At 42.7% G+C, this 25269-nt stretch overlaps 1 protein-coding gene across 3 annotated transcripts; it reads right to left on the bottom strand.

The window, feature by feature from the left end:
- Nucleotides 1-4115: 4115 nt before the first annotated feature.
- On the bottom strand, nt 4116-19185 carry LOC108052828. Of its 3 annotated transcripts, none has more exons than XM_017135325.2 (3): nt 17378-19185; nt 6264-6515; nt 4116-5122 (listed from the first exon to the last, which is right to left on the bottom strand). In XM_017135325.2, the coding sequence occupies exons 1-3, from the start codon at nt 18984-18986 to the stop codon at nt 5004-5006; spliced, it is 1980 nt and encodes a 659-aa protein (XP_016990814.2). In that variant the 5' UTR covers nt 18987-19185; the 3' UTR covers nt 4116-5003. The 3 variants fall into 3 exon arrangements, with proteins under 3 accessions (XP_016990814.2, XP_016990815.2, XP_016990816.2); XM_017135326.2 differs by having other exon boundaries at nt 6264-6452; XM_017135327.2 differs by lacking the exon at nt 6264-6515.
- Between the last annotated feature and the right edge of the window lie 6084 nt (nt 19186-25269).

The following is a 25269-nucleotide window of genomic DNA, read 5'->3' as shown; positions in this document are numbered from 1 at the left end:
TTTTATTTTTATTTACGGCAATTTAATTCATGTGCGTAGCAGCAAAATGTTAGTTTTTGTTTTTATTTTTTGTATTTTTTTATTATCATGTTTGTATTCATTACAATTGATAATAAATTTGGTGTTATTTTGTCCTTAGAATTTAAAGCCACCTCAACTCTCTCGGAAAAGGTGTTGGCAGCGAACCCAGAACCAGTTGGCAGAGTCATACTTATGCTTAAAGCAGGAGCATGCGACAAAATTGTGGCTCTGGGTTCGGTGGCTGGGTCTGCGGATCCACTTCCTTCGGAGCTGGGTACTGTTAATTGGATCTGGGCTGGCGGACTTGGGCTGCCTCCCTCCCCCTTTTGGGCGTTGGAGTTTGGCAGTGCGTGGCGCACTTAAACGAGGTTAACTGTACTGACACTGCGGAGGCATCGCTCGTCTCTGGGCCTCCTCGCAAATTTAATTTTAACTTACGTCAACGCCAGCACTCCAGGGCCCAAGATCCGAGATCCGAGCGGTCAATGCACGCATTACCAGTTACCAGTTCCCCACCGCCAGCTTATCGGTCGGCGATCGCTGAGCCCCGGCACTTTAGCTCCCAGCTACCAGCTCCCAACTCCCAACTCCCAACTCCCCCTTACTGTCTTCCGAAAAAAAGCCCATCAAATCAGCAACGTGATGCTGCCCTTGGGCCCTCGGTCTGCACTCTCTCCATAAAGCGGTCATAACATTTGCACCACAATAATAGCTGTAATACCAACCGCCGCCCAGCCCCCATTCATTCAAGGATAATGTTACGGTTAATGGCGCGGCCGGGCGAGTAATTTAATTTACTCGTACAATCGCCACATGCCCCCAACAAACGAACAACGCGAATATTATGGCCAAAAATCGCGACTAGACTGCTGCACAGACGGTGCGCAGATGGAGTCGCAGATGGAGCCGCAGCTTCAGATGCAGATCCAGATAGAGCTGGAGATCCCTCATACCGCGGCCACCGGCGATCGTCAGTCGGCCAGACTTTGGAGATGAGACAGTGAGGCCTGGGAGTCGGCCGAGTTGGCCCGAACAAATTATTGGCCTCTATTGCTATAATTTTCTTTGAAACTTTGTAAGCGATGAAACATCTTGGGGAAACTTGGAATTTTTGGGAGTTAATGGGATTGAAGAAATAAATACTGATTGACCATGTTAGATTTGCTGTCTGTGTTATTAGAGGTTTTTATCTCTAAAAGAGTGGACTTCTTGAATATAGTTTCGTGGTAATAATGATTTAGTTGCACTTAAAGAGTATTTCTGCTAGGGCAGACCTTAAAAAAATAAAATAAAAAATGAATATCAATAAATTAAATAATATTTTAAAATAAAATGTTTATATTTCGAAGCCATTTTGAGGTTCTAAATTTTTCTCTGGATAAATTTTAATAACTAATTTTCACCATTTTTTTATACAAAATTAATGGAATATCGTAACGGCAAAACTCTGTCAATCTGTGGTATTTTAAACCAAGATAGAGTTCAGACCATGTCCTTCAGACTCCTTAAATGCTTAAATTATAAAAGTTTAATTAACAGATTCAGGCGTTAAGTGAGTTATCCTCTTAAATACAAAACAACAAAAATAATGTTTTTACTATATTATAATTTCAACGTTTTCGCTGCATTTCAGATTTCTGAAATAGTTGCAAAAAATTATGTATGAGCCAATGAAAAGAATAAACATTAAAAACCAATTAAACTATACGAAATATTGGTTAGTAAGATTAACTATTTGTCGCGTCCTATTAAATTTCAAGTAGGCAAATAATTCAATTATGAAATAATTAGAAAATATAAAACTTCCATTGCGTCCATTGTACCAAGCAATTTTCAAAAAAGTAATCTTACTTATCATTTTTAAAAAGTTAGTTCAATAAATATTTATGAAAATTCTTTCATAAATATGTATATCCTTTTAAGCACATGCATTGCTAAGAGTTATATTATTTTCGTTTTTTAAGCTTAGCTTAAAATCAACTCATATTTTTTGCCAAGTCCATCTCCAACAGATTTCGTTCGCCCGTCCGCAGCCACATAGATGGCGATCGTGTTTGCTGGCTAATAGCCATTATGCCATAAAGCGTTACCAAATCGCCATTAGCACGTCAGGAGGTACGCCTCTGGGAGAAAGGGATGGAAATAGTAATAGTAATGGAATATTCAGGACTCGCGGTATGTGGGTGGAGGTAGCGATCAATTGATCAAATAAATTGCATCGCTGGACATATCGATAGCGATCGATAATGATAATGATAGTGGCGATTCCGATGATGATGGGCCTGGACTGGAACATGGTGGCTGGGCGATGGCTGGCCCTGGACCAGTGATGAAATTGTTGGCTTCGATTTTGGCTAATTGCAGGAGTCCATTTGAAATGCCTACTTAGGGCTAATTGGTCCCCTCGGAAGCGCCGCCAAGAAATGTACAAACATTTCACGCTGTGCCTGTCATGGATGTTGTAATTGATGCTGCCGCCTCCAGGCTCCAGACTCCAGACTCCAGGTTCCCAGTTCCCGGCTTCTGGCTTCTGGCTCCTGCAACATTGTGTGCCATGTCAGGAGATGTCAACCCGCCAGTGATGGCGACTGGACCACGATGTCCAAGTCCGCAAGACCACGACTATGACTCCCCGACTATGACGATGACGATGACGACGAGGACGGCGAATCTAACAACTTTGATTGACTTGTGATTTGAAGGCGCGCCTAATTGAAGCGAGGCGGCTGCAAAAGAGAGAAGCAGATTCTGCGACTGGACCCACTGGACTCTGGGCGTGCACTGTGCAAAAGGAAGGCTCTAGGGCCGCTTTCCGAAAACTCTTTCAGGTTCAATTATAGAATAGCCTTTAAAATCAATGGGATCTCACTCTTCGTGCAGTTTAATGGTATTCAAAGCTTGGATGTCTTGCCAAACACATTTAGCGATTATATCTCAAGCAATTTGGTTTCCAAAAACTAATAATAAATAACTGAATATATTTTCGAAGTTTCTGCAACTCAATTGTTTATGCTGTTAGATTAATGTCGGAGTTTCAGTATTTGAAAAATATATAACTTTAAAAAAAAATCTGACAATCACACATTGTAATGAGAGCAGGTGCAGGCGAAATCAGAAAGGCAGCATCAATTTTGTATTTCACTAGCACCTTTCTAGTCCTAAAAAATAAATTTAAAAAATTTCGATTTCAATTTATATCTCGAAAATTTTGGTAAGGCTGAAAATGGGAGTAAAGTCTAGAGCCTCGAGTATAACACAATGGATAAGTAATAGGCTTTATAAATTCCTTTAAAACGATAACTTTTATTTAAACATGGCTCTTTCAAATGGATTCCTAACATTTCATTAGCAACCCTTCGCATCGAAACATAGTGTACGAGGTCAAGATTTATCTCAGTGTTTTCAGCTAGACAAGAGCTCCTTGTGTTGACTGCTCTGGTAAAATGTTCGTGAGAAATGTCATTAATACGAACGATGTGACTGCCTGGAGAAGTGGATGTGAATGTTGCCGAGCCATCCTCTTGCACCGCCCTTTGCCACTCTATCCGCACCGCATTGTTGCACTTAATTAATGTGAGGATGAAGAGACTCCTTCCGCCCTTCCCCCCTTCCCCACTTCCCCACCGCGCATCCTCTTGGCGAACACGCCCTCGGCATGCACTCGATGTGGTCAGTAGTCCCTGGACCGGACCGATGCCACGCCATATATGGGGTCAAGTCGTCAGAGGCGTCGTCGTGTCTTGCAGTGGGAATCGCTCCGTGGAGCACTTGGAAGCGGCGATAATGGTCGAACGTTTATCTATTCCAAACAGCCATTCTGGCCGGGCTGCACCCAATCCAATCGCAATCTGAAAGGCGTTAACAAATTATTTGAAACATGTAGCGCCGCGTTGGCATCCAATAATCCTCCCCGCACTTAGATCCGAGCAGGGATCCCGATCCTCCTGCCCAATGCCCCGCCCTGGCCCACTGTGCTCCAAGCAGGCGTTAATAGGCATTGCAATGCCAATAATTTGCAATTATACTTAATTGTAATCGTCATTGCTGATGTTCCTGTGTGGCAATTGAGAGTTGTTATTCTGTTTTGTTTTTCTTTTATTGAGATTGGCTTCTTCACCATGTGTGTGTGGCTCGGGGCCACTGCTATATGTACAACATTTCGTGTTTGCTTAAGCGATCGTTTTACTTGGCTAGACAAATGTTTATTAAGCCTATTACTTACTGGTATATGTGTGCTCGCAGGGGCAAAACATCTGTATACATATTGCTGACAAACATCGTTGGACATCAGGTGGATTCGAGGGAACTAGGGTTTTTTTTTCTACTTTAAAGCATATTTTACACAATTAATTTAATGCTTTTTCACAAAATCCAGCTTAGCTCATATTCTACTATTTGTTGGCATATTTTATCCACATGATTTACCCCTGCGTTCTTGAGTTCTTTCAAAAGCAGAGCTGTTTGTTCTCTTCAAATATTTTAAAAATTTTTAGAGTACAATTTACTTTTAAATCACAAGCCAAAAGTAATCTTACTTAAACTTTGTAAAACGTTTTAAAACACGGTAACATTATTCAGGAATCAAGGCCAGCAAACTGCTTTCGAAGACTTATTCGATAAAATCGTTGCTACATCGAGAGTGTAAATGTAACCAGTGTAGATGGTTGATATCGTAAACTAGGACTGCAGTTCTATTGCATCGTCATGGGAGTTCTTCCTCTCCTGACCGAAGGGAATATATCAAAATTCCAGCGTTCAGGTCGAGTCTTATCCTTTTTTACTAGGTCGTTATGTGTGTGCTTCGTATCGCAAACTTATATGCAAAGAGCTTAGCAATTATGACAAAAATATTACACTACTTGAAATGATCGGAGAATATCAATTCGCTTATTGCTGCTCCTTGGGAGCCGTAACTTAAAGTTAAGAAAAAATACTCAGTTCCAGTGTTCTCGATGCTCGGTACTCCGCACTCTATCGGATATTCAGTAGAGGATGCCGGGATGAACTGCCCCGCTACGTTGGAAGTACACATTCGGATTGCTGCTCAACGTGGGCTCCAGTGTAGTGTAGAGATTCGTTTCGTCTGGTCGTATAAACATGCCTAAAAAAAAAACATATTTATAATTTCCTTTTTTGTTAGTTGTACTCATTTGAGGTGCAGATTCGGTAATATGGTTTATGTGCAGCGATGGATAATCACAAATAAGGAAGATAAGTTATGTTATTGAACAAATTAACCCAGAAGTATTTCTTTTATATATGTATAGACGACACTTCTTTGTTGTTGTCCAGTTTGTTTTTTATTTTTGTAGGGATTTTTAGGAATATAGTTATTTAACCCAGTATTGGCAAAAAGGCTGAGTTTCTTTTAAAATTCTTTGGTCCCTCTGCATAGGCTACTGACCAATAGTAGTTTTTAACGCAGTGAAGGTCACATTTCCTACTTTATAAAGTATATATATTCTTGATCAGTATAGCTAGGCATGCTGATATAGGTATGTCCGTTTCTGATTACGTTTTTATACCGTTTCAAAGTTCATTTTAAAAGCCAGAGACTTGAAACTAACAATCGTGTAATTATATGTTTACGGAGATCAAGTTGAAAATGCCATAAACACTCACACTTCAAATTTAAAAATTTTTTTGAATTTTTAATATAATTATAGATTGCTGATTCTGTCATTAAATTTGATCCAAATCAATTGACTGCATTCTATGGCTGCTAAATATTTGTCAGTATAGAAGATACGGTTCATACGGTACTGAGTCGATTATTCGCGCAGTTTAAAAGCTTTGACATATTTTGTTTCGCTGGACTTAAGAAATTTGCGTAAATATATTTCAACAATCTTCCAAGTCGATCTGGCCATGCTCGTCTGTCCGTTTCTACGCAAAATAGCGTTTTAGTTTTATATGTAACTTTCCAAAAATATTTATATTGCATGTATATCAGCCGCCACGGGCCGGATCGGACGACTATATCATACACATACAATAATAAATAAAAAATCTAATCTTATAAAATTATAATAATTAAATTATAAAATCTAATCTTATAAAAGCGGACGACTATATAACTCAAAAAACTGCCACAGGAAGGATCGAAAAATTAATCGGGAAGTATACATAGCTTCAATATTGGGTATATGTATATAAAAAATGAAATAAATAATATTTAATTTTTGTAAGCTTATTAATTCGAACCTTCTGAGCTGTAATTAGCAAATGGCGAATATTATTACCTGGCGCATAGCGCAGCGTTTTGGCCAATTGCGCCGCCTGTGTCATGGAGGTCAGCGAGTTGCCCAGCTGTTTGAGGGTCAACGGCGTGAGCGTGGGCGGTGCGGCTTGCTGTGGTGGCGGTGGTTGCGGTGGCAGAGGTGGTGGTGGTGCGGGAGGATAATAGCAGAACGGGTGCGGACTCAGGTGTGCTGGAAAATAGTGATACATACGCGTATAGCTCGGCGGTGCGGCGGTGACCAAAGCAACCCGATCTGTCGCCGGATTGCAGGGATTGGTGGTGCGGTATTGCGGTGGTGGAGGAGTGGGTGCGTGTGTGGTTGGAAGTCCCAGAGCCGTGTGTAAAGTTACCAAACCATTAACAAAACCAGTCGTGACCCACACACACGTATTGGTGATATTACGTATAGGATAAACATATATGTACAGTAATTATTGGTTTTTTGACAATAAATGTAAATTCAATTGAGTTTCGAAAAGGTAAAAATACCGGAAACAAAACCAAAAGAGTCAACCAATAATGAAAAAGGTTCGAAATGATTGATGAATATAATAGTAATGAAAAAATTACAGAAACAACACGAATGGATTATGAAATGACAAATGCAAGTGTGTGTGTTGTGAGCGTGTCGAGAATTTTTTGATTATGTTTGACAATGTTTGGGAGTGAAGATGGAGGTGAAGTACGATTAGGAGAAGATATATGTTGTCGTTGCAGTGATGATGGTGATGTTTTTTTTTGTTTTGAGTTCGTTGTTGATGTTGTAGATGAATGTCGTGTTGGTTGGCGGTGGTTTTTTGATGATAAATGTATGCATGACATGACAAATAAAAAGTAAACAAAACAAAGTAAAATAATAATAAATATATATTTATATTTTTGATGTGCTTAAAGTGCAACCAAGTCGTAGCCATGTGTTGGTAAATAAATCAGCAAATGTGTCACAACTTCTGCCCATGGTCAGCCATAATTGGCCTGACCCAGAGCCCGAGCCCAGACGCAGATGTTCCCAATTCGTGGAAATTACCTTGCCATATTTCACACTTTTGCCGACCAATTTATGGCGGACTTAATGATGTCAAACGATTTCATGTCAATGGGTTAGCTCTACACACCCCCGAGCCATAGAGAAAGTCTCGCAGTATTTGAGCTCGGTATGCAGTTTTTTGTTTTCACAAGTATTGGGCAAAAACCCCAAGCTATTTTCATTGGAATCTTAATAGGTTTGCGTTGGACTCACAAACAGTTTTTGCTCTCGTTTATCCGTTTTGCAGGGCTGCGACCTTCATTAATTTTAAAGGTTATTAAAATGTATGTGAGGCAAATCCCAGAGGGCTACCACAAAGTTTTTCATCGCACCCAATAAAAAATACGCGTTATGGCTGCAGTTGCATTACTTGTAGCCCGTGCAATTTTTTCTTTCTTGTCAGACTTAATAATAATAACCAAACCAGTTCAAGTTTATGCATATTTTTTGTTTCGCCTCCGATTCCTTGAAATCCAGTTTCCCTTTTAGATAAGAACCAGCCTTAATTGTTCGGCTATTAATAACTTTGGTACACTTGTCATAATTAGTAGCCACTTCCCAAGCCATGGACCTCAATATTCATTTAGGACGCTCAAAGCCTAACAAATGTAAGCCAAATCGATGGGCTTCTGCTGGGGGTAATAACTTACGATTATTATTATATTTTCAACAGCTCCGTGAGCCAACCAAATGAAACGAGTGTGGCAAACTGTGTTAATGACATGGAAACTAACAAAAAGACCAGAAAATCGGGCCGAAAAGAGAGGCTGGAAAATCAGGGAAGTCTGCGACGGCATTGAAGTGTCTGCTGCTGCGGGATCTGAACTCTTGACAGTGTTAAATGCAGCAGTTACACACATGCCAACCCCTGGCCTCTTTTCTCGTGGAACTTTCTTGGTTTTCTAATTAACTTAGAACAAATACTGCAATTAAGCCCGCTTGTTTTTATACGCCACTCCGAGACTTCTGTTCTGCTTCCCCTGCCTCGAATGTGGAATTATGTGTCAGAAATGAAAATGCATGTGTGTGCCAGAATCTGAATCTGAATCTGTATCTGTGAATGTATCTGTACCTGTGCCTCCAGATGTATCTGTATCTGCGGTGGGCAGGCTTTTGCATTTCGCGTTAAAAAAGAAACTAGTTTTCCAGCAGCAGTCGCCAGCTGAAGCGGCAAATTTGGCTTAATTCCGTTTTGCCCGAGACCAGCTAGAAAATCTCTTTCCCCGATTTGCGCTGTCTGTCAGCTCATTTGGCCATTATGAATTATGTGCGCCAGCATTAAATATGTTACTTTACCTCACAGCTGACAGCCAACTTAACGAAACGAGACGAAATGTAACAAAAAACGCTAATTAAGTGCAAATATGTATGGCCAGACTTAAGATTGGCGTCCGAGTGCATGTTCCGCGTTGCCCTGGTGTTGGTGGAATTCTGTATCTATGTGTGGGGGCGGTAAAGGCCCTGAAAAATTCTATATGGCTAGAGATGGAAGGAATACGTGACCCTGAATTTAAATTGTTGATTAAAGTGGTCAAATGGTTTCTTCCAGACCCTTTTACACATTTACTTATGACTTCCAACGAATTTGGAAAAACCATTTAAAAAAATTTTTTGATTCTGTGTTCAGGATATAGAGATGTTGACTTGTTATCAAAATAATAGCTAAAAGATAGTTCAATACTTGTAACAAATGGGTTACGAAGTGCCTGTGTAAACTAGATCACATGGGTACAAATACAAATTTGTAGTCCAAAATCGGCGGGGCAATAGAAACTTGTTAAATAATTAAATTTTTAACTCTCTTTTTGTTAAGCTTTTAGTTTTAATTGGAGTTTAAGAAACGCTGCAAATAATAAGAAATTCTAAAAATATCCTACTAATTGTTTCCTAGACTTTATCTAGCATAAGTTATGAGTTCCCTCCACATTAGAAAAATGTGCCCAAAGCATGTTTTCCCGGCTGCTGTAGAAATTCTTTTTATGAATTATTCCCCCTTTAAACTGAGGCGATTTATTCCATCTTCATTATTTCCTCACTCTTAATTCCTCTTTCCTTGTGCTTGCGTCGACTGTTTTTACTTTTCCTCACTTGCATTTAATTATTTCTGCCTCTTTCACCGGCTGGGGAAAATTCATTAAAATTGCCCATCTCTAGAGCGGAGACAGGGCCACGTTTTGCATTTTGCAGTTTGCAGTTTGCAGTTTGTCGGCTTGCCCCCGCCCCATGTGCATCTGCTTCCTCACCCTGGGCCCAGTATCTTCTATCTGGCTGGCAACAAGTTAAAGTTAAACCAACTGCCGCACGTTGACTGATTGCTACGTGCAGATTGTCATTGTTCGCCTTTGTTGTAGGCTCAGTTGCTCAGTTGGCTCTGCTGCTGTTGTTCTTGCCACAGCCGAGTTTGCTTTTTGTTGCTGTTGTTAGTTGCTACATACTTTGCAGACTTGAGTAATTTCTTCGGCGAGCGTTGCTGTTTTCCTCATTGGCTGCTCGGCTGCGGCGTTGACTCTTTCTTTCTGCCTCTGGCTGCCTTGGCCGTTGTCTGGGTCTTTGAGAGTGAGTTGCCAGATGTTGTGATATCACGAAGCAGCATTATAACTAATTGGCCACGTTCGTTCTAAGCCATCCCTCCCATCCCTTCCCCCCATTCCATTGGCTCCCTCTCACTCATCCAGCCGGAGTTCATTGTCATGAACTGCGCAGCGGAGGCTTTTCCTTCCCATTTAGAGGCGGAAGAAAAACATTTTTCACATGGCCGCAGCGGTCGGCAATTTGCATATTTCGGTTAAGGGCGTATGACCTTCGAATTGCTACAATTCAATTTACATTTCAGTAAAGTATGTGCTTCAGTTGGGAGTTAGATAATAATTCTGCGTCATCTTCGAGCAAACACGATTGAAAATCTCGATTTTGTAACACAAGTTGAACAGGATGAAAGCTCTTTAGTCGTTTTTGTTTTGAAAGTGTTTACATTTTTAAAACATGCTATCTGATTAAGATTTACTTTTTAATATGGTGGCCTAAACATTTTAAGTTCCTTGGAACGTTTTCTATAAGAATAGGAAAAGCCCATCCTCCAACTATTTTAGTTAACTTGTGTATGATCCACAATAGATAAACAGGCACACCTCCAGAAATATGTAATAATTTCGATTCGAATCAAATTCAAAAGACAATTTTTTATTTGTATTCTTTCTTAATGTAACAACGACAACAACCGACTGGGGAACATATTTTCTAACAATTAAAGGGAAAAACTAATCAACAAACTATGATTTAATCAGAATTGTGTAATTATATCCCAAAATAATAGTAAACAAAATAATAGTAAATAACATTAATTGATAATAATAAAATAGGGCTATAAACCATTGAAAAAGCCAAAAGTTTGGAGATTTTCTATAATAAAGGCTTGTCGGCTTAAACTGTTTACAATGATTTACTATAAAACTCGACATTCAGAAAGTTTAAGACCTTTAAATCAATCTTTCGTTTGGCGCTGAGACGTATAGCACCTTTCTTTCTTTTTTTCATTCCTTTAAGCCCCTTGGCTTGCATCTCTGGGCGGCAACCACAAGCTGACGAAGATACCGTAAGACCGAGGCGATCTCCTGGCCAATTTAGCGTAATAATTTTAGCATGTGCAGTTGGCACACGGCTCATTGGCTCCCTCGGCTCCCTCGGCTCCCGACTTGCCCCGATCGGTTGGCCTGAACTGCTTTGAGCCGGGCCAAGAGCTGGTACCAAGACCTGAGTTGGCTTTTCCGCTTTCGGTTTCATTGCCGCAATTCGGAACTGGTTATCGATTACGTTGCTGGCCGGCTGCTGGCACTTCTAGGCAAAACTAAATATCATCGCTCCATAGCATCCAGCCCGGCTCTCCGTGGCCGCGGCTCTTATTGCAAACCGCTATAATTTTGTGGTAATATACAGTGACGCTCGTTTCAAGCACGTGCTGGCAGCATTTACCCAACTCATATATTAAGTCCCATACACAGCCGCAGCCGCGGACTACAAACTGAAGTTGGATACGATACTCAACAACACGTACTTCACAGATTTGTACATTACGCCATCGTCATCATCATGATCATCTTGCCATCATCGTTGTCAAGTTTTCTGCTCCGCGCTGTTCTGTTCTGTTCTTTTGTTTTTGCTCTTTGGTTTTTCAATTTCAAGTTCGTTGCCTCAGTCTTTGGTCTGCTGGTAGTGGTCTCAGAACAATTGAGGCTAATCGAATCTTTTTTATGTCATATTTTCGACAGCTGATGCTGGTCGAACCGTTTCAATGGGTGCCCCCCAGGCAAAGTTGGGTTTTAAACAAAGCCAGGTTAACAAAAATCATTTGATTGAAATTGTTGTTTGATGTTCATTTCTGATTGCTTTAAATTTGGGTCTAATAATTGACAGCTTTAACAATCAAACGGAACAATTTAAGAAAAATATTGGTGCTTATCTTAAAGAATAACTTCAAGGCAATGATGGAAAATAGTTTTCACTAAAAATATGGAATGCCATTATTCATATTTTTGTCTTTTGTCTTTCGCTGCCAACAAATTCTCTTATTTTAATTACTTCTAGTATTTGTAACGATGCTTCAACTAATAAAAAAATATCCATTTAAAAAACTAAAGACTTAGGCAATTGACTTTCTTTACCTTTTAAATATGTTTTCTTTTTATCGTAGTAAAATATTATTTTGGAATTAATTATCTGATGTATGGTTGAAAAATAAAACAACAAAATGGTAAAATAAGTTGTACCATGCCAACAAAAATTGTCGAGTTTTTGTTTGTAAATAATTGCCAAAACCATAATTGTAACTATCTCTAAATTAAATATCGTTAAAGATCATTGTCCAGGTTTACTTTTTAGTAGGTTCTGGTTTTTTTATGTTTTTAATTGCTTAATTAATAATGTTCTTGAACACGATTTGTTTCATTTTTGTTCACGTACAAAAAAAATGTTTTTCTGTATCAAACAAAAGACTGAGGCAACGAACTTTGATTCGCTTTCCCAGGCAGAAACTTAATACTTTCCAATTACTATTGTGTGCAAAAAGAACTCATATAAAGGAATCTAAAAAAATCATGGCGATAATTTATTCACTTCTCATTATATAAATGAGCTTTCTTTGCGCTAAGCCCCATTTGACCAACTGGTTTATGACAATGAAGCAACCTTTTGGAAGTATCCATCAATAACACGCGAAACCTCGGCTTGAGCTAAGCTTCAGGTCCTCAAGTGTGCAGAAAACAGAAAAAAAAAAACAGATACAAAAGCAATCTCTGGACTGTTCACAGTTAAATGACTATGTGGCCTCCCTGGGCTCTTTATTGACAAATCCCCATCGATCGATAAACATGCAAGACAAATAGACAAAAACTTCCGCACGGGTCTCGGGAGTGTAGCGACAAGCTTTAACCTTCCAAGGTCTGCTCGGATCTGCTTGGATCTGCCCGGCTCCACGGGCATGAATGATTGATTTTATGTATGTGGCTGCCTGGCATAAAGTCACTCAATAAAATTACAAAAAAATGCGACGTCGCCGGAGAACAAAGACCGCTGGCAGATGCCCAGATTGATGGGCCCGTCTTACTGACCAACTGGCCAAGTGGCGGCAGTGCCAAGTCGAAGATGGGACACTCTGCTGGCTGATAAGGTCATTGGATCGTCTCGGGAGGCATCTCCGCACAGATTCCAGTTGCAGTTTCCCCACCAAGCACTCGGGCCCCAGGGGTTAGGGTATAATGATAACATCACGCAGCGGCAACGGAAGTATGTACGAGTATCTATTTTTGTGGCTCCGCCTGTCATCGCGCCGCTCGTTGTCGACAGCTGCCCGAAGCGCTTACAACAATGCGACTTCAATTAAAGCAGGCCGGGCAACCTTGAACTCTCGTTCAATCAACGGCAACGGGCTTCTCAAATCGCCGGGCCCCACGACATCCTTTTGGCCACATCCAGCAAAACCAGGCCCCACACAGAAAAAAAATGTAATGATAATTTAATCATTATATTGGATAGGATTTTATTTAACTTTAAGAAATTGTTTAACTCAGTCTATTCCAATGGATATGAATTAATTTCCTGTACGTGTTTTCGTACATATAAACTGCGTAAAATAATGATATGAATTGGTACCACGTCTGGGTTGTAGATCTCTTTTATAGGAATTCATGATTTCACTGATAATTCTATTTCTTTAGTTTATAAAAACTGATTTTAAATGTTCAGCTTAGCCGAAAAATCAAAAGACTGAGGCAACGAACTTTAAATTGCTTTTATATTTTTCAAATAGAAATATAAAGTAATGAGGGCCATTATGCATAATGAATATAATAAGAATATATAAATATAAATTAAAGTTCTATGCGCTAAGCTAACAGGTTCGAGACATATGGATTTTCTTTTCAAACTGAACTAAATTTCTTTGTATGCAAGAGAGACCCAAGCTGGAGCTGTCCATCTACGTTCATTCCTCGCCTTCGACTTTGACTTCATGGCGGCAATCATGTGGAGCTCCTGGCCTCTGACTGCGCCCTTTCCCCTGGTCCACTGATCCGCCCCTGCCCTTGCCCTGGAATCTTTTGGCCCGGCTCATTCCTTGGCGTCAACGCCGTTAGCTGTCGTTTACTTTATTGTTGCAAATTGTTCTGTGAATTATGTGTCGAACTGCTTACTGCCAACGACCACACACACATGCGCTCAAGAGTGTGTTTATTTGAAGGCTTGGCAGGAAATTTGATATTATGGATTTATTGGAAATATCTTTCGTTCCTTGCGGTTTCGATTAACCCATTGTGAGACTCCTAATTTGGAGCATTAAAATTATGATTTATTGTTATACCAGTTCTTTGAAACTTTTATGCGATAATATATTTTATAACAGGAGGTCACCTTAGTGTCAGTTACTTATAATAACTGCCTTAAATAATTATTTAACTTAATTTGCACCTGGAGTTGGTCTTACAACAATGCTTAGATTCTCAAAGTGTATTATAGAAATTGTGTAAGTAAAGAAAATTAAAAGAAAAAAATATTAAATCCGCAGTCCTGTGAAAAGTCAGAGCTATCTAAGACTATTTTAGTTTAATTTATGCATCAAGTGCTTTATGTTTTCAACGAAAATCAAAGTACGTTTTTTTGTAATTTGATATTGCTCTGAACATAGCCTGTCTAATGGCTTTTAGATATTGTTTTTATTGCATTTTATACTTACGGCCCTACCAATTGCGGGCAATCGTTTGGTTTCTCAGACAGCAATGAGTTACACATGAGCAAGAACCCAAGCAATAGATTCCATCTTACTGCAGAGGCAAGACATCCAATAATTTGCCCCTCCTTAAGCTGTCAACTCCCCGGCCAAATCAAGTTCGTTGCCCAAGTCATTTGCTCTTCAATCAGACAGAGCAATGGCACGAAAAAAAGGGAAAAACTTTTGATTTTTCTCTTGCCTCATCGCCTTATGTAAATTTCAGCTGCTGCCCACATGCAGCTCCAGTTTTTTGCTTTCTGTGCCCTTAATCAAGCCGGAACCCTTGCTGTCGCTGCCTTTGGCTCACTTCACTCAGCCTGGCTCAAGCGAAGTCGAAGAGTTAGCGAGACAACTACACAACCCACACACATGTTTCTGGATCGGATCGGATTGGATCGGGTTTGGTTTGGTTTGGTTATGGGCTGAGGTATGGCATGGGTCTGGCCACGATAATGGCAGCGATTGCAGCTCTCGGCTGATGTTTGCTCCTTTGCTTGTTAAGCTCTGTGCCTACTTCGATTTCGCTGTGCTCTGTGTGTCTCCAGACATTTGTCTTTTGCTCTGAAGGTTTCTGCTTGCTGCCTGGTTTTTCTTTCGTCGTTGATTTCTGTTACCCCTCAAATGCACTTTCAATTGCAGACAGTTTGACGTATATATGTGTAGCCGGGGCCAGAGCACTATATCTCTCATTTATCTATCTATATACGAGCCTACCTATATTTCGTCTGTCTCTGGCTGCCTCACTTGCCGGCTTTCTTCAGCCGAGGACTGAGTCGGAATTGGAAGTGGAATTGGAATTGAAGTCGGAATCTCGGGCCCAGTCTGAGCCCAGGCTGCCCACAGGCACTTTGGCTTGTGGGCCGTGGCTCCGAATCCAGATTCGGCCCAGCTTTGGCCAAAGTTCCAGCTGCACCTCGGCTTTTGTCCTGCCCGTGTCTGCCTTTCTGCATGGCTCACATACTGAGTCGGATTTGGAGTCGTCGTCAAGTAGCTGCCATGTAAAACGCTTCCTACTTTGGCCCACCAGCTCATTGTTATAATTTGGTAAGCTATTGCAAGTCTTCTACTCTACCCGATGTATCAGGTACCTGTACTTTGGCTACTATTCACCCAGATGGCTTTGCAATTGGTTACATGAACATGTGCTTATGCGATATCTTATCACGTTTAATAAAAAAAAATACATTAATTTTGAATAATATTATTTCTATTATAGAGATTGAAATAAAATTGTATTACTTTGGATTTACTATGACTTTCCTTCGATTTCAACTGCCTTATTAATTTCCCGAATTGCCCAACGCGTTTCGCAGAGCATTTCTGCTTCGTTTTCCACTTGAATTACCTTGAGTTTTCCTGTCCCATTTCCATTTGAAATGCTTTTTGCTGACTGTAATCATACTTTTGTGATGTATTTACTTTAATTAAATTACGTAAAGTGTTACATGGCTTAGGCACGCACATTTATAAGTACCCCACTGGGTGCCCTTCCTTCCCCGAAGTCTCCCATATCTTTCCACTTTGCCACACACATAAACCACTCAGCTTATGCTTTCATTAGAAAGCTGAAATAGTTTAAAGCCTTTTATGGCTTGTTATTGTTTAGAAGAAAGAAAAACAAAAACTAATAACCACAAGTTATACGAATTCCAAAATATTGTTTTTTGTCAGGCAGTTCATAAATTGCCAAAAATTGCACAGTCAGCTTTTATTGTTGGCTTTGTGAGTTTCGGCTTCGACTCGTTTCACTTGCTCTTTGACAATGTGCCAAGCGATTTTCGTTTGAGGACAGGTCGTGACCACTTCCACACCGCCTGACAATGACATTTAACACCGACTAATGGGCAGATGAGAAATCTCAAATAATACATTTCAGCGGTGTTGATGGCTCTATTCGCATCGCCCGATGATTTAAGCCGAGGCAGCGCAAATTTAATCAAAGACCTAACCTGCGAACCTGGACGTTCTCACAACGAAAACGAAAGCTGAAAGATGGACGGATGGCTGAATGTGTGCTCTTTTTACACTTGGCTTACACGTCGACGGCGGCGTCGGGAAAATTAATATGCCAAACAATTACACGGCCCGGCAAAACAATTTTAAGCCCAGTTAATGCCGTCGCACAGTGGTTGGGAGCTGCGCAAATTCACCGCGAAAGATTGCCTACAATTGCGAGTGGCCAAGAAATGAAAGCGCACAAATTTGCATACAAGCAAATGAAGCGGAGCAAAAGGAAAATCGGCATACATACTGATTGAAAAAGAAATGCATAAGCAATGCAAATGAAAATAATCACAGGGTGTGGTTTGGGAAAATGTATATTCATTTCATTGACATTGGCTATGAAACTGAAACTCCTGATGAAGAGCAATACAAGTGCTTTAAAGCTTCACAAAAGCAAGAAGTGCTTTCAATTTTCAACACTTTTATAAGCTAATTTTAAATCAATTAAAGAATTTAGTTTATTGTTAATAGCTTCCATCTCTTTGGGGCCATTAAAAACCACTGTACCTTGGCTACCGTCTGCTGGCGCTCACTGTCTTTGAAAGTTAAGACTTTTGCTTTTCCTTCTCCCCAACTTTGTTTTTGCTTTTAGAAAGAGCGAGCAAATGGATAAACAAGAGTTCAAGAGGTTGCCAGCCCCTCCCCCTGGAGCACATGAGGCAAGAAAAGAAAGTTATTACAAAACTAACAGAGGCTGACAGCTGACGAGGGCAGAAGGGAGGAGGTCGAAATGGAACTGTTTCCAGCCCGAGTAGGGTCTGGCTGTTCCCCCGGCAGAAGTTGTGACAAATCCGAAGTTAAACTATGCAGTAGGAGCGGCACTTACCACCTCCGTTGTTGGCACTGGAGCAGTGCTTGGAGCTGAGTCCTTGGCCCGTGTTGGAGGCCGAGTTGGGCAGTCCGCAGCCACTCATCACCCCGTACTTGATGGGCTTGAAGTGGAAGAACGAGGGCGAGTAGCCGGATCCGGCGCGGCTCAGGGAGCTGAACTGCTCCTCGCGGTCCTCCACGTAGAGTCCCTCCTTGCCCATGGCGGCCAGCTGTCTGCCCTTGGGCATGAACATGACCAGGAAGACCGTGGCCGAGGTGGCCACCAGGCCGAACGCCACGCAGGCATCCTTGTGCCTCTCGGCCACGGCCAGCCCGCACAGCATCCAGCCCAGCCAGATGGGGATGGCGCCGCCGATGGCCAGGCCGATGTAGGTGGCCTCCCGGTAGTTGTCCCGGATGCCCCGCGACTTGATGGCCAGCACGGCGATGAAGACGATCAGGAAGACGATGTAGATCAGCGAGAAGAGCAGCTCCGAGAACTGGGTCTTGCAGAGCGGTATCAGCACCGTACTGACCGCCGCTATCCGCGTGTAAATCTCCGGGGTCCCGTCCAGCGTCGTGTAGGATGTGGGGTAGAACAGCGCCGAGTAGTTGGTCTGCGAGGCCACCGTGGTGCTGAGGAAGCCGCTGCCCATCACCGGCACACTGGTGGTGTAGACCTCCGGCGGCTGGGTGAGCAGCCACTGACCTCCGATCGCCACCTGGATGAGCAGCGCGAACAGCAGCAGCAATCCCTGATAAGGGGCCGGCAGATATACCCCTCCGTTCAGGCTGATCAGGAAGACGCACTTGACCAGCAGGGCGGCGAAAACCAGGGCGTAGGCCACGCCCACCCCAAAGCGGATCGCCCCACAGCTGAGCAGGGTGGGCTGGGCCGTGATGATGGCGCCCAAGCTGGCGCAGGCGAACAGCCCGAGGAGCAGCATCTGGCCCAGGAAGAGGTGCCTTCGCGAAGGCGACGTCCGCCAGGCCTTGAAGAGCACGAAGATCTCGAAGGCGGCCATCATGAGCATGGTGAGCGTGGCCAGGACCAGCACCGGCACCACCCACGGCTCCTTGCGCAGTCCTGCGAAGGGCAGGTGGGTGGACACTATGCTGGGCGGGGTGCTGTTGGAGCTGCCCCCCGGAGTCACCCTGCCAGTGGTGCCGGCGGCTCGCGCCTTGGCCCCCAAACTCCGCCGGGGCGTGGCTGCTGTGGTGGTGGATGTGGTGCTGCTGGAACTACTGGCAAGTGTGGGCACCACAAAGAACTCCGTGGACATTTCCAGGCGGGCGGCACTGGAGACATTGCCGCCCGGAAAGTTGAGATCCAATTGCTTGGCAGAACGCTGCGCGTGAGGAGCGGCCGGAGTGGTTGTGGTACTGGTACTGCTACTTGAACTGGTACTCGTACTGGCGGTGGTGGTGGTTGTGGAGCTGGTGGCATTCCGACTGCTTGGCTTGAGCACCTGGTAGGCGTTACGTTCGGTCTCCTGGCTGGTGACCAGTCGCACCCGCCGCCAAATGTTGTTGCCATTCACGCTGAGGCTGCGCGACGCCGGCGTGGTGGCGATCAGCTGCAGGATCAGCAGAAGGATCAGCAGCAGGTGGCGTCTGCCGGCCATTGGAAGTGGTGACCCCGTTACCCTAAGCCTTTGGCCGATCAAATGCGGCACATTTCTCGCGAACGCGCACAAACCCACACACGCGATCGCGATCGTTTAGTTCGTAAATTCGTAAGTTCTTCACTCTGTGTTGGCACTCGGTCCCCAATTCTGCGGCTACTTCTGCTCGGTTCTCGCGCTAAGACGTCCGCTCGCTCCGATCGACCAACTGCGACTGACGGCGGGCTCTGCAAGTCAGGCTTTGGCCCGGCTTTGTCGTTTGAGACCAGTTTGACGGCGGCCCCGTCGAACTAACACTTGTTCGAGTTCGATGTGCGTTTGCTAACTCGGCTAAAAGCATAGCTGTAAAGTTCGGGAAGGTGTTGGCCTCAAAAGCGGATATATATTTGGGTAGAAATAATTGTAAAATATCACCTTTTTGCTTAATAAAATGCAAAGAAACTTCATTCCAGTTTTTAAATAAAATAAGTACCTATTTATCTTAAATTTTATTTTAATGCAAGAATCATATTACTTCTAAAAACTATAAGACTCTAAGTGCAATTAATCTTCGCTAGTAAAATAAAAATATTTTTTTGGAGAAAAAGATTTTGAAACTTTTTATTATAAGAGAGACAGTTAAATAAAAGCTCAGATTTTATTTTATATCATTGATTTGTACACATACCATTAGTTCGTCGTTTTAAAGCAGTGTTTTTTTGCAATAATTCTAAATTTTGTTCTATACCGGCTAAAAATATAAATACGATACGATTTACAGTTGGTTTTTGATTTAAAGTGTATTATTAGCGAAACATTGTGTGACACTATCATCATTCCAGCAACTTTGGCTTTACTGGCGGTTGCAACCATCTGCAAACGCGATCCACAGACCTAGCTCGGGATCCACATTCCAACCGATCGCGCTGAGAAGAACACTTTCATTCGTTCTGCATATGCGGGAATACCACTTTATGGCCTCTGCTGCCCGACTTGGTTGGTAGGAAAGTGCTATAAGCTATTAGCCAACCGCTTTTGCGGTCTCCTCACAGGCCACTCTCCTCGAAAACGGCCTAACAAAAGGCGAAATAGCGAACTCCACACACAAAAGGCGATTGTAAATCAAAAGAGCGCTAATGATATATCGATATACAAAGTGTTGAGGTGGGAAAGGCATCGCCAATAGCGTTAGAAACGGCAATAGGAACTTGGCAACGGCAGCGCTCCGATTCCTTAAGTATATGGTATTGTGTTCGGCGCGCGCTCTGAACAAACCACAGTTAGAATTGGGCCCTGTTCAGATCACCTGAATGAGTGGGCAAAAAAATCGTATTAAAAAATGAATTGCATAAAATAGACTTTCAGGTGGCTTTAAATCTTTAGGGATTCCCTACAGTTTAATATGGCAGAATAATAGTTGACCTTAATAAATCCTTAAAAAGCCAGTGAAAAACTCAATAGTCGTAACTTTTTTGCATATTTAAAATATTTCACTAACTAGTGATACCAAATTTCTTAGTTAAATATAACCTATAATTAGATGAAATAAAAAACTACAAATAAACAGTATAAAACAAACATTAATGATGAAATGAATCCCTCTGAAAAATGATTAATCGTGTGTTCTAAAATGCTAAAAATAAAGCATATGTACTTAGTGGAAAATTTGAGTCGGAAACGTTCCCGAGGTAATGCCTCAAGCCGCGTTAGGCGGAACTCAAGCCCAAGTGAACCTTATTGGCCACTGGACATTCCGCATTCATCTCCATATTTGGCGCGGCTCACAATGCGCAGCCATTAGCCGCAACAAATGTTGTGTAGATCGTGTCGACGGGGCTGAAACCCTCCTCTCTGACCGGGTTAACTTCCCACCGCCCGGACCGCCTTGCGGTATCGTTAGTGACGATCTGCGAGGGTCGAGGGTCTGTAGCCGCCCGGCAATCTGCGTTCTGTATTGACATGGAGGCGGGTAAACAACCTTTCGGCTTGCCCCGAAAACAGAGTCGGAAAAAACATTTCGTATAAATGAGCGCGTAGTCAAATTTGTGATTCGCCATAACCGACCATAACTCAAGCTCCGGCTTCTGCTGTGATCATGATCTTGAGCGTTACGTACGTACCTGTTTCGCTATACCTGTTCGCTTTGCAGATGTAATCTGAGAGAGACATTCAGGCGGATTTCTTAATACGAATCGAGCAGGGATGATGATGCGGCGTAATTCATGAACTTTTCAATTAGGACTTGTCTCTGGGAAATTAAATTCTCCTCACGATGTGCCCAATCCCTGTTTTAGCAAATCCGGCGATTATTCGGTGTGCCGCCGTTGTCCACTGCCCATTACCGCTTTAATTAAAGCTGTCACTTGCCTGTTGGTCTCGCCGGCCTGCAAGTCAAAAGTGCTTGGTAACAGTGCGCTATGTAATCCCGCTGGCTTAGAGCAATCTTAGCTAATTAAAAGGCATTCTAATATTACGTTTTGCCTTTCTCCCGACCGCCGGATTGGGTTTCACGACATACCGGAGACACATTGCGTTATTAACCCCTGGCTGAGCACAAGATCAAGGGAATCCTGTGGCTCGTGCGCAGGCCAAAAGTCAATTGGCCCACACCCAAGGCAAAAAGTTGGTCCATTTCACTTAGCCCAGTTTGGCCGCGTTGCTGTTCTTTTTATCTTTGAATCCTAAACTCGTAAATTTAATGTCGATTTAAATGATTTGCTGATTTATAGTTTAATACTTGAGAATCGGAATCTTATTTCTAAATAGCCATTTTCACAAATAACTCCATGTTTCGTACAGCACTTATTTTTTCATTTCATGATTTTGTTAATTATCGTTTTCTTTTGGCTGTAGCGCTCTCATTACTTCGCTTGTGTATCAACTTTCTTTATGGCTAAAACTTATTCAAATTAGGTTGCGTTGCCCTCTCGATGGGCCTAGAATTATTTCACGATTTCGTAAGGAGAATAACCGAACTGGCTCTGACCTCATCGCTTGGATGGGCTTATGTTACTTTGGCAAAAGTAAAACGACGGCGCCAAAGCTCCGAATCCTGCCGAAGTTGATTGATTCCGGGTGATTTGAATGTCTGGCCCCGGACCTGGACCTCGGACCTGGAACCTGGAACCTGGACTCGGACTAGAACCTAAAGAAGTGCCGACAGTTGCCTTGGGTAGAAAAATGTGTCGAAGAATCGAGCTGGACCGTTGCCCGCGGGTCTTTTTTAAGCGCCTTAATTTATTTGCAACAAGACAAGCCGGCGCCGTCTGGGTCAAGTGTCAAAATGTCGACGATTTGCGAATGTTTCCGCTCATAATTCTATGGGTGTCATTAATTTACGGGCATTTCGATTGGCGATATTTTGGACCAAGAAAAGATGCCGCGCGTAAATCTTCGGGGATGCATTTTGAAATTTAAATTGAAACCAGTTGGTCAAGTGCATTGAACCTACAACCATCGGAATGAGCAGGGCTCAGAACCAAATATCCAGAGACAAAAGCCTCTCGGCGATCTTATTTATTTATCAATATGTAGTGCGGTTCCTCCACCCCTCCCCGCCTGCTCTTCGCCGGCATTCGAGCCGAGTTCATTGTCGTCCCCAAAAGAGCGAATTCTGATTTATAAGCGGGCTCTTGACCAGTCCCTCCGCCCAATCCCCCTCCCCCTCACCACTAGTACCCCTCCCTTCGCGACGGGGCTGCGCTTTAATCACGTGCGTGCAATGCGCACATGATGATGCGCCCCAATCCGAGTTCCCCATGCATGCGCCCCCTTACCCCGATCCCATCCGATCCCAATAGCGATCCCGACCCCTCTGATGCTCCTGGCGATGCTGGGATGCCGCTCTGGGTTTTGCAGTTGCTTTTGCTGGTGTTGCAAATGTTGCCAGGCCAAACACCCAGTGAACATTGCTAAACAGAGGAGTTCGCTCTCTTACAACTTACAGTGCTGGGCATGTATTTAGGTACGATATTTGTTAAAATAAATGTAAATGCAAGCAAAGAGGATTTTAGTTGACAAGATCTCAATAACTTTCAAAGCTTGACTGTCTTAATTCCGGTCCACTTTATGGTGATTTGATTTATTTTAAAGAAAGCTATCAAAAGCCATTTAAATTATGCAACATATTAACACAATAAGGGGTGTCACAGAAATTTCTCCAACTAAATTCCAACACAAAATCAAATTTTGGTGTCAAAGAAACTTTTTCAGAACATTACTTTCTCAATATCATGTTAGAGTTTATCTAATTGAAAACTCCCCAAGGCATTGTTCTAATTTAAATTGTCGGTCGGCAAAACAAAAATATAATTATTTTCAGTATTCCTTACCGAATCTTTTAGACACAGTTGAACATCACATTAAGAAAGTTTTTAATGATTTTAGTATACCCAGTAAACACTTTGTTTTTCACCGTCCAACGACTGCAGAAATCCCTTGAGAAATCCTAGGGCGCTGTCCTTTGCTATGCTTCCCTCTATATGTTTTGGGTCCATTATGCAGAATGCATATAAATGTAAGTGCAAGTATCAGAGTTAGTACGAGAGTGTTGGCCCAGCTGCTGTTGTGTGTGAGCGCGCATGCGTGAAGCGTCCGTTTTAATCGTTGCCTGGCCATCGAATATTTCTTTGGCCACGACGCTCCGACGGCGATGACGACGTGGAGAGTTTGCTCGTAAATCCGGCGTATAAAAGGCACATAGCTCGCCCCATTGGTCAGGAACCGGGGAAACAGGGAGTCCATTGTGCTGTGGGGTGTGGTGGGGTCAGCCGCGATCGCGAACTTGGGCTTCGGATCGGACGGGGCTGGGCAAGAAAGGCATAAAGGCCTTTAGATGGTGGCTAACTTGACTCTAAGAGTGGGCACCGCAGTCGTCTGCCTGACCAAAGGCTGATTTACTATGATCCGCTTGAGTTTTATGTGCAGAAAGATAAAATTTTTAAGATATTGACACCTTGTTAGGCGTTTGAGAGACAGCCAGTGCCGGCCGATCGCCGAGGGCCTGCAATAAGGAAAAGAACTCTTCTTGGCTATAATCTCAATGGGGAACGCCCCCCGGTCGCACCTTCCCTGAAATCGCCCTTTTGCGTGGCTAATTGTGGTTAAAATTAAATGCATTTTCCGTCGTCAAATGCATAAGCCTGGGCCATATTATCAGGACGTCAGTCGTTTCAGGCTCTTGCAGTCGCTCTGCTGGGCTGTGTGTGGGTGTCAAAGGCGGGGATTAGTTAAATTTATGGAATAATACATATCTTTATGGCTTCATTAGCGAAAACCCTCTCGGTTCCCCCAACTTTGACCCCCGTCCCCCACAAAACCCCATTCGACACGCTGTCTGCAGCAGCGCCAAAAGGATCGGCATCGACTTAGTCGTCAAGCGTCATCGTCTCATGATTGCCGCAGCCGTTGTCTATGTATCTGTCACTACAGAGAGTCGATCCTCACTCTGGAGGCCCTGAGCACTCGAGACTTTGTATGCACACTTCAAAGAGGTTCAGTTCAATTCGGTTCTGAAAGCCGACAGTGCACGTTAGCTTTGTGGAGAAGAGTGTTGAGCACAGACCGATTTAAGTTTTAAAAAAAAACTTAATATGCCTCCTTCAAATCTTTTAAATTTATAATTAATGCCCCTTTATGAAAATCATATCCTATATGAAAATCCCTTTAATATTCATACTGTATGGCTCAGTTTTTAAACATACTTAAAAATAGCCTGTACAAATTCAAAAGACCATATGATTTGTCAGTCCAAAAGGTCCTTTTATCTATCCATAAATATGAGGTGTCATCAATGTTAAAAAATATTTAAGAAGAAGTGCATATCTCAAAGTGCACATCCGATTCGGTCACATTTTGGGCGGAAAGCCGTCTTCGGGTTTGTTCTTGGTTTCGCAGATTGATTGAGCCTTTTATTAAAGCGCACGTACAGCGTATTAAATAAATTGTTAGTTACGTTCCGGAACGGAACGGAACCGAAAAGAACGAGCCCGTCCCAGCCTCCAAAGACAGCCCTTCTGATTCGTCAGATTCTGTGTGAGGAGCCGAGTGCCCTGGTGTGGTTTGGTATGGTGTCATATGGCACAACGCCCCCGAAGGTGCTGTGCGGGAAAATCTGAAGAGCATGGCGGGAAACGAAGCGACGCCAGGAATTCCTTTTTTACCCGCTTTTCTTACAACGTCATTTTGTGAGCGGCGAGTCTGTGGGCCCGTGTCTGTCGGAGTCGAAGTAGATGTCTATGCATTTTGCTTTATGGTCCAGCCACGTATCAATTATGTGCCAAAGTGCTAATGGCTGTTGACGGCT

Source organism: Drosophila rhopaloa, unplaced genomic scaffold (assembly GCF_018152115.1).
Source record: "Drosophila rhopaloa isolate 14029-0021.01 unplaced genomic scaffold, ASM1815211v1 contig_191, whole genome shotgun sequence".
NCBI lineage: Eukaryota > Metazoa > Arthropoda > Insecta > Diptera > Drosophilidae > Drosophila > Drosophila rhopaloa.
Note: the sequence above shows the minus strand (reverse complement) of the source record. Positions and strands in the feature narration are given on the sequence as shown.

Excerpts from the sequence above, each read along its gene's own strand:
- LOC108052828 (XM_017135325.2), bottom strand. The coding sequence starts at position 18,986 with ATGGCCGGCAGACGCCACCTGCTGCTGATCCTTCTGCTGATCCTGCAG. Across the intron at positions 6,516-17,377 it reads CAGTGCCAACAACGGAGGTG|ATCGGGTTGCTTTGGTCACC; the intron begins GTAAGTGCCGCT and ends ATCCGGCGACAG. Across the intron at positions 5,123-6,263 it reads AACGCTGCGCTATGCGCCAG|GCATGTTTATACGACCAGAC; the intron begins GTAATAATATTC and ends TTTTTTTTTTAG.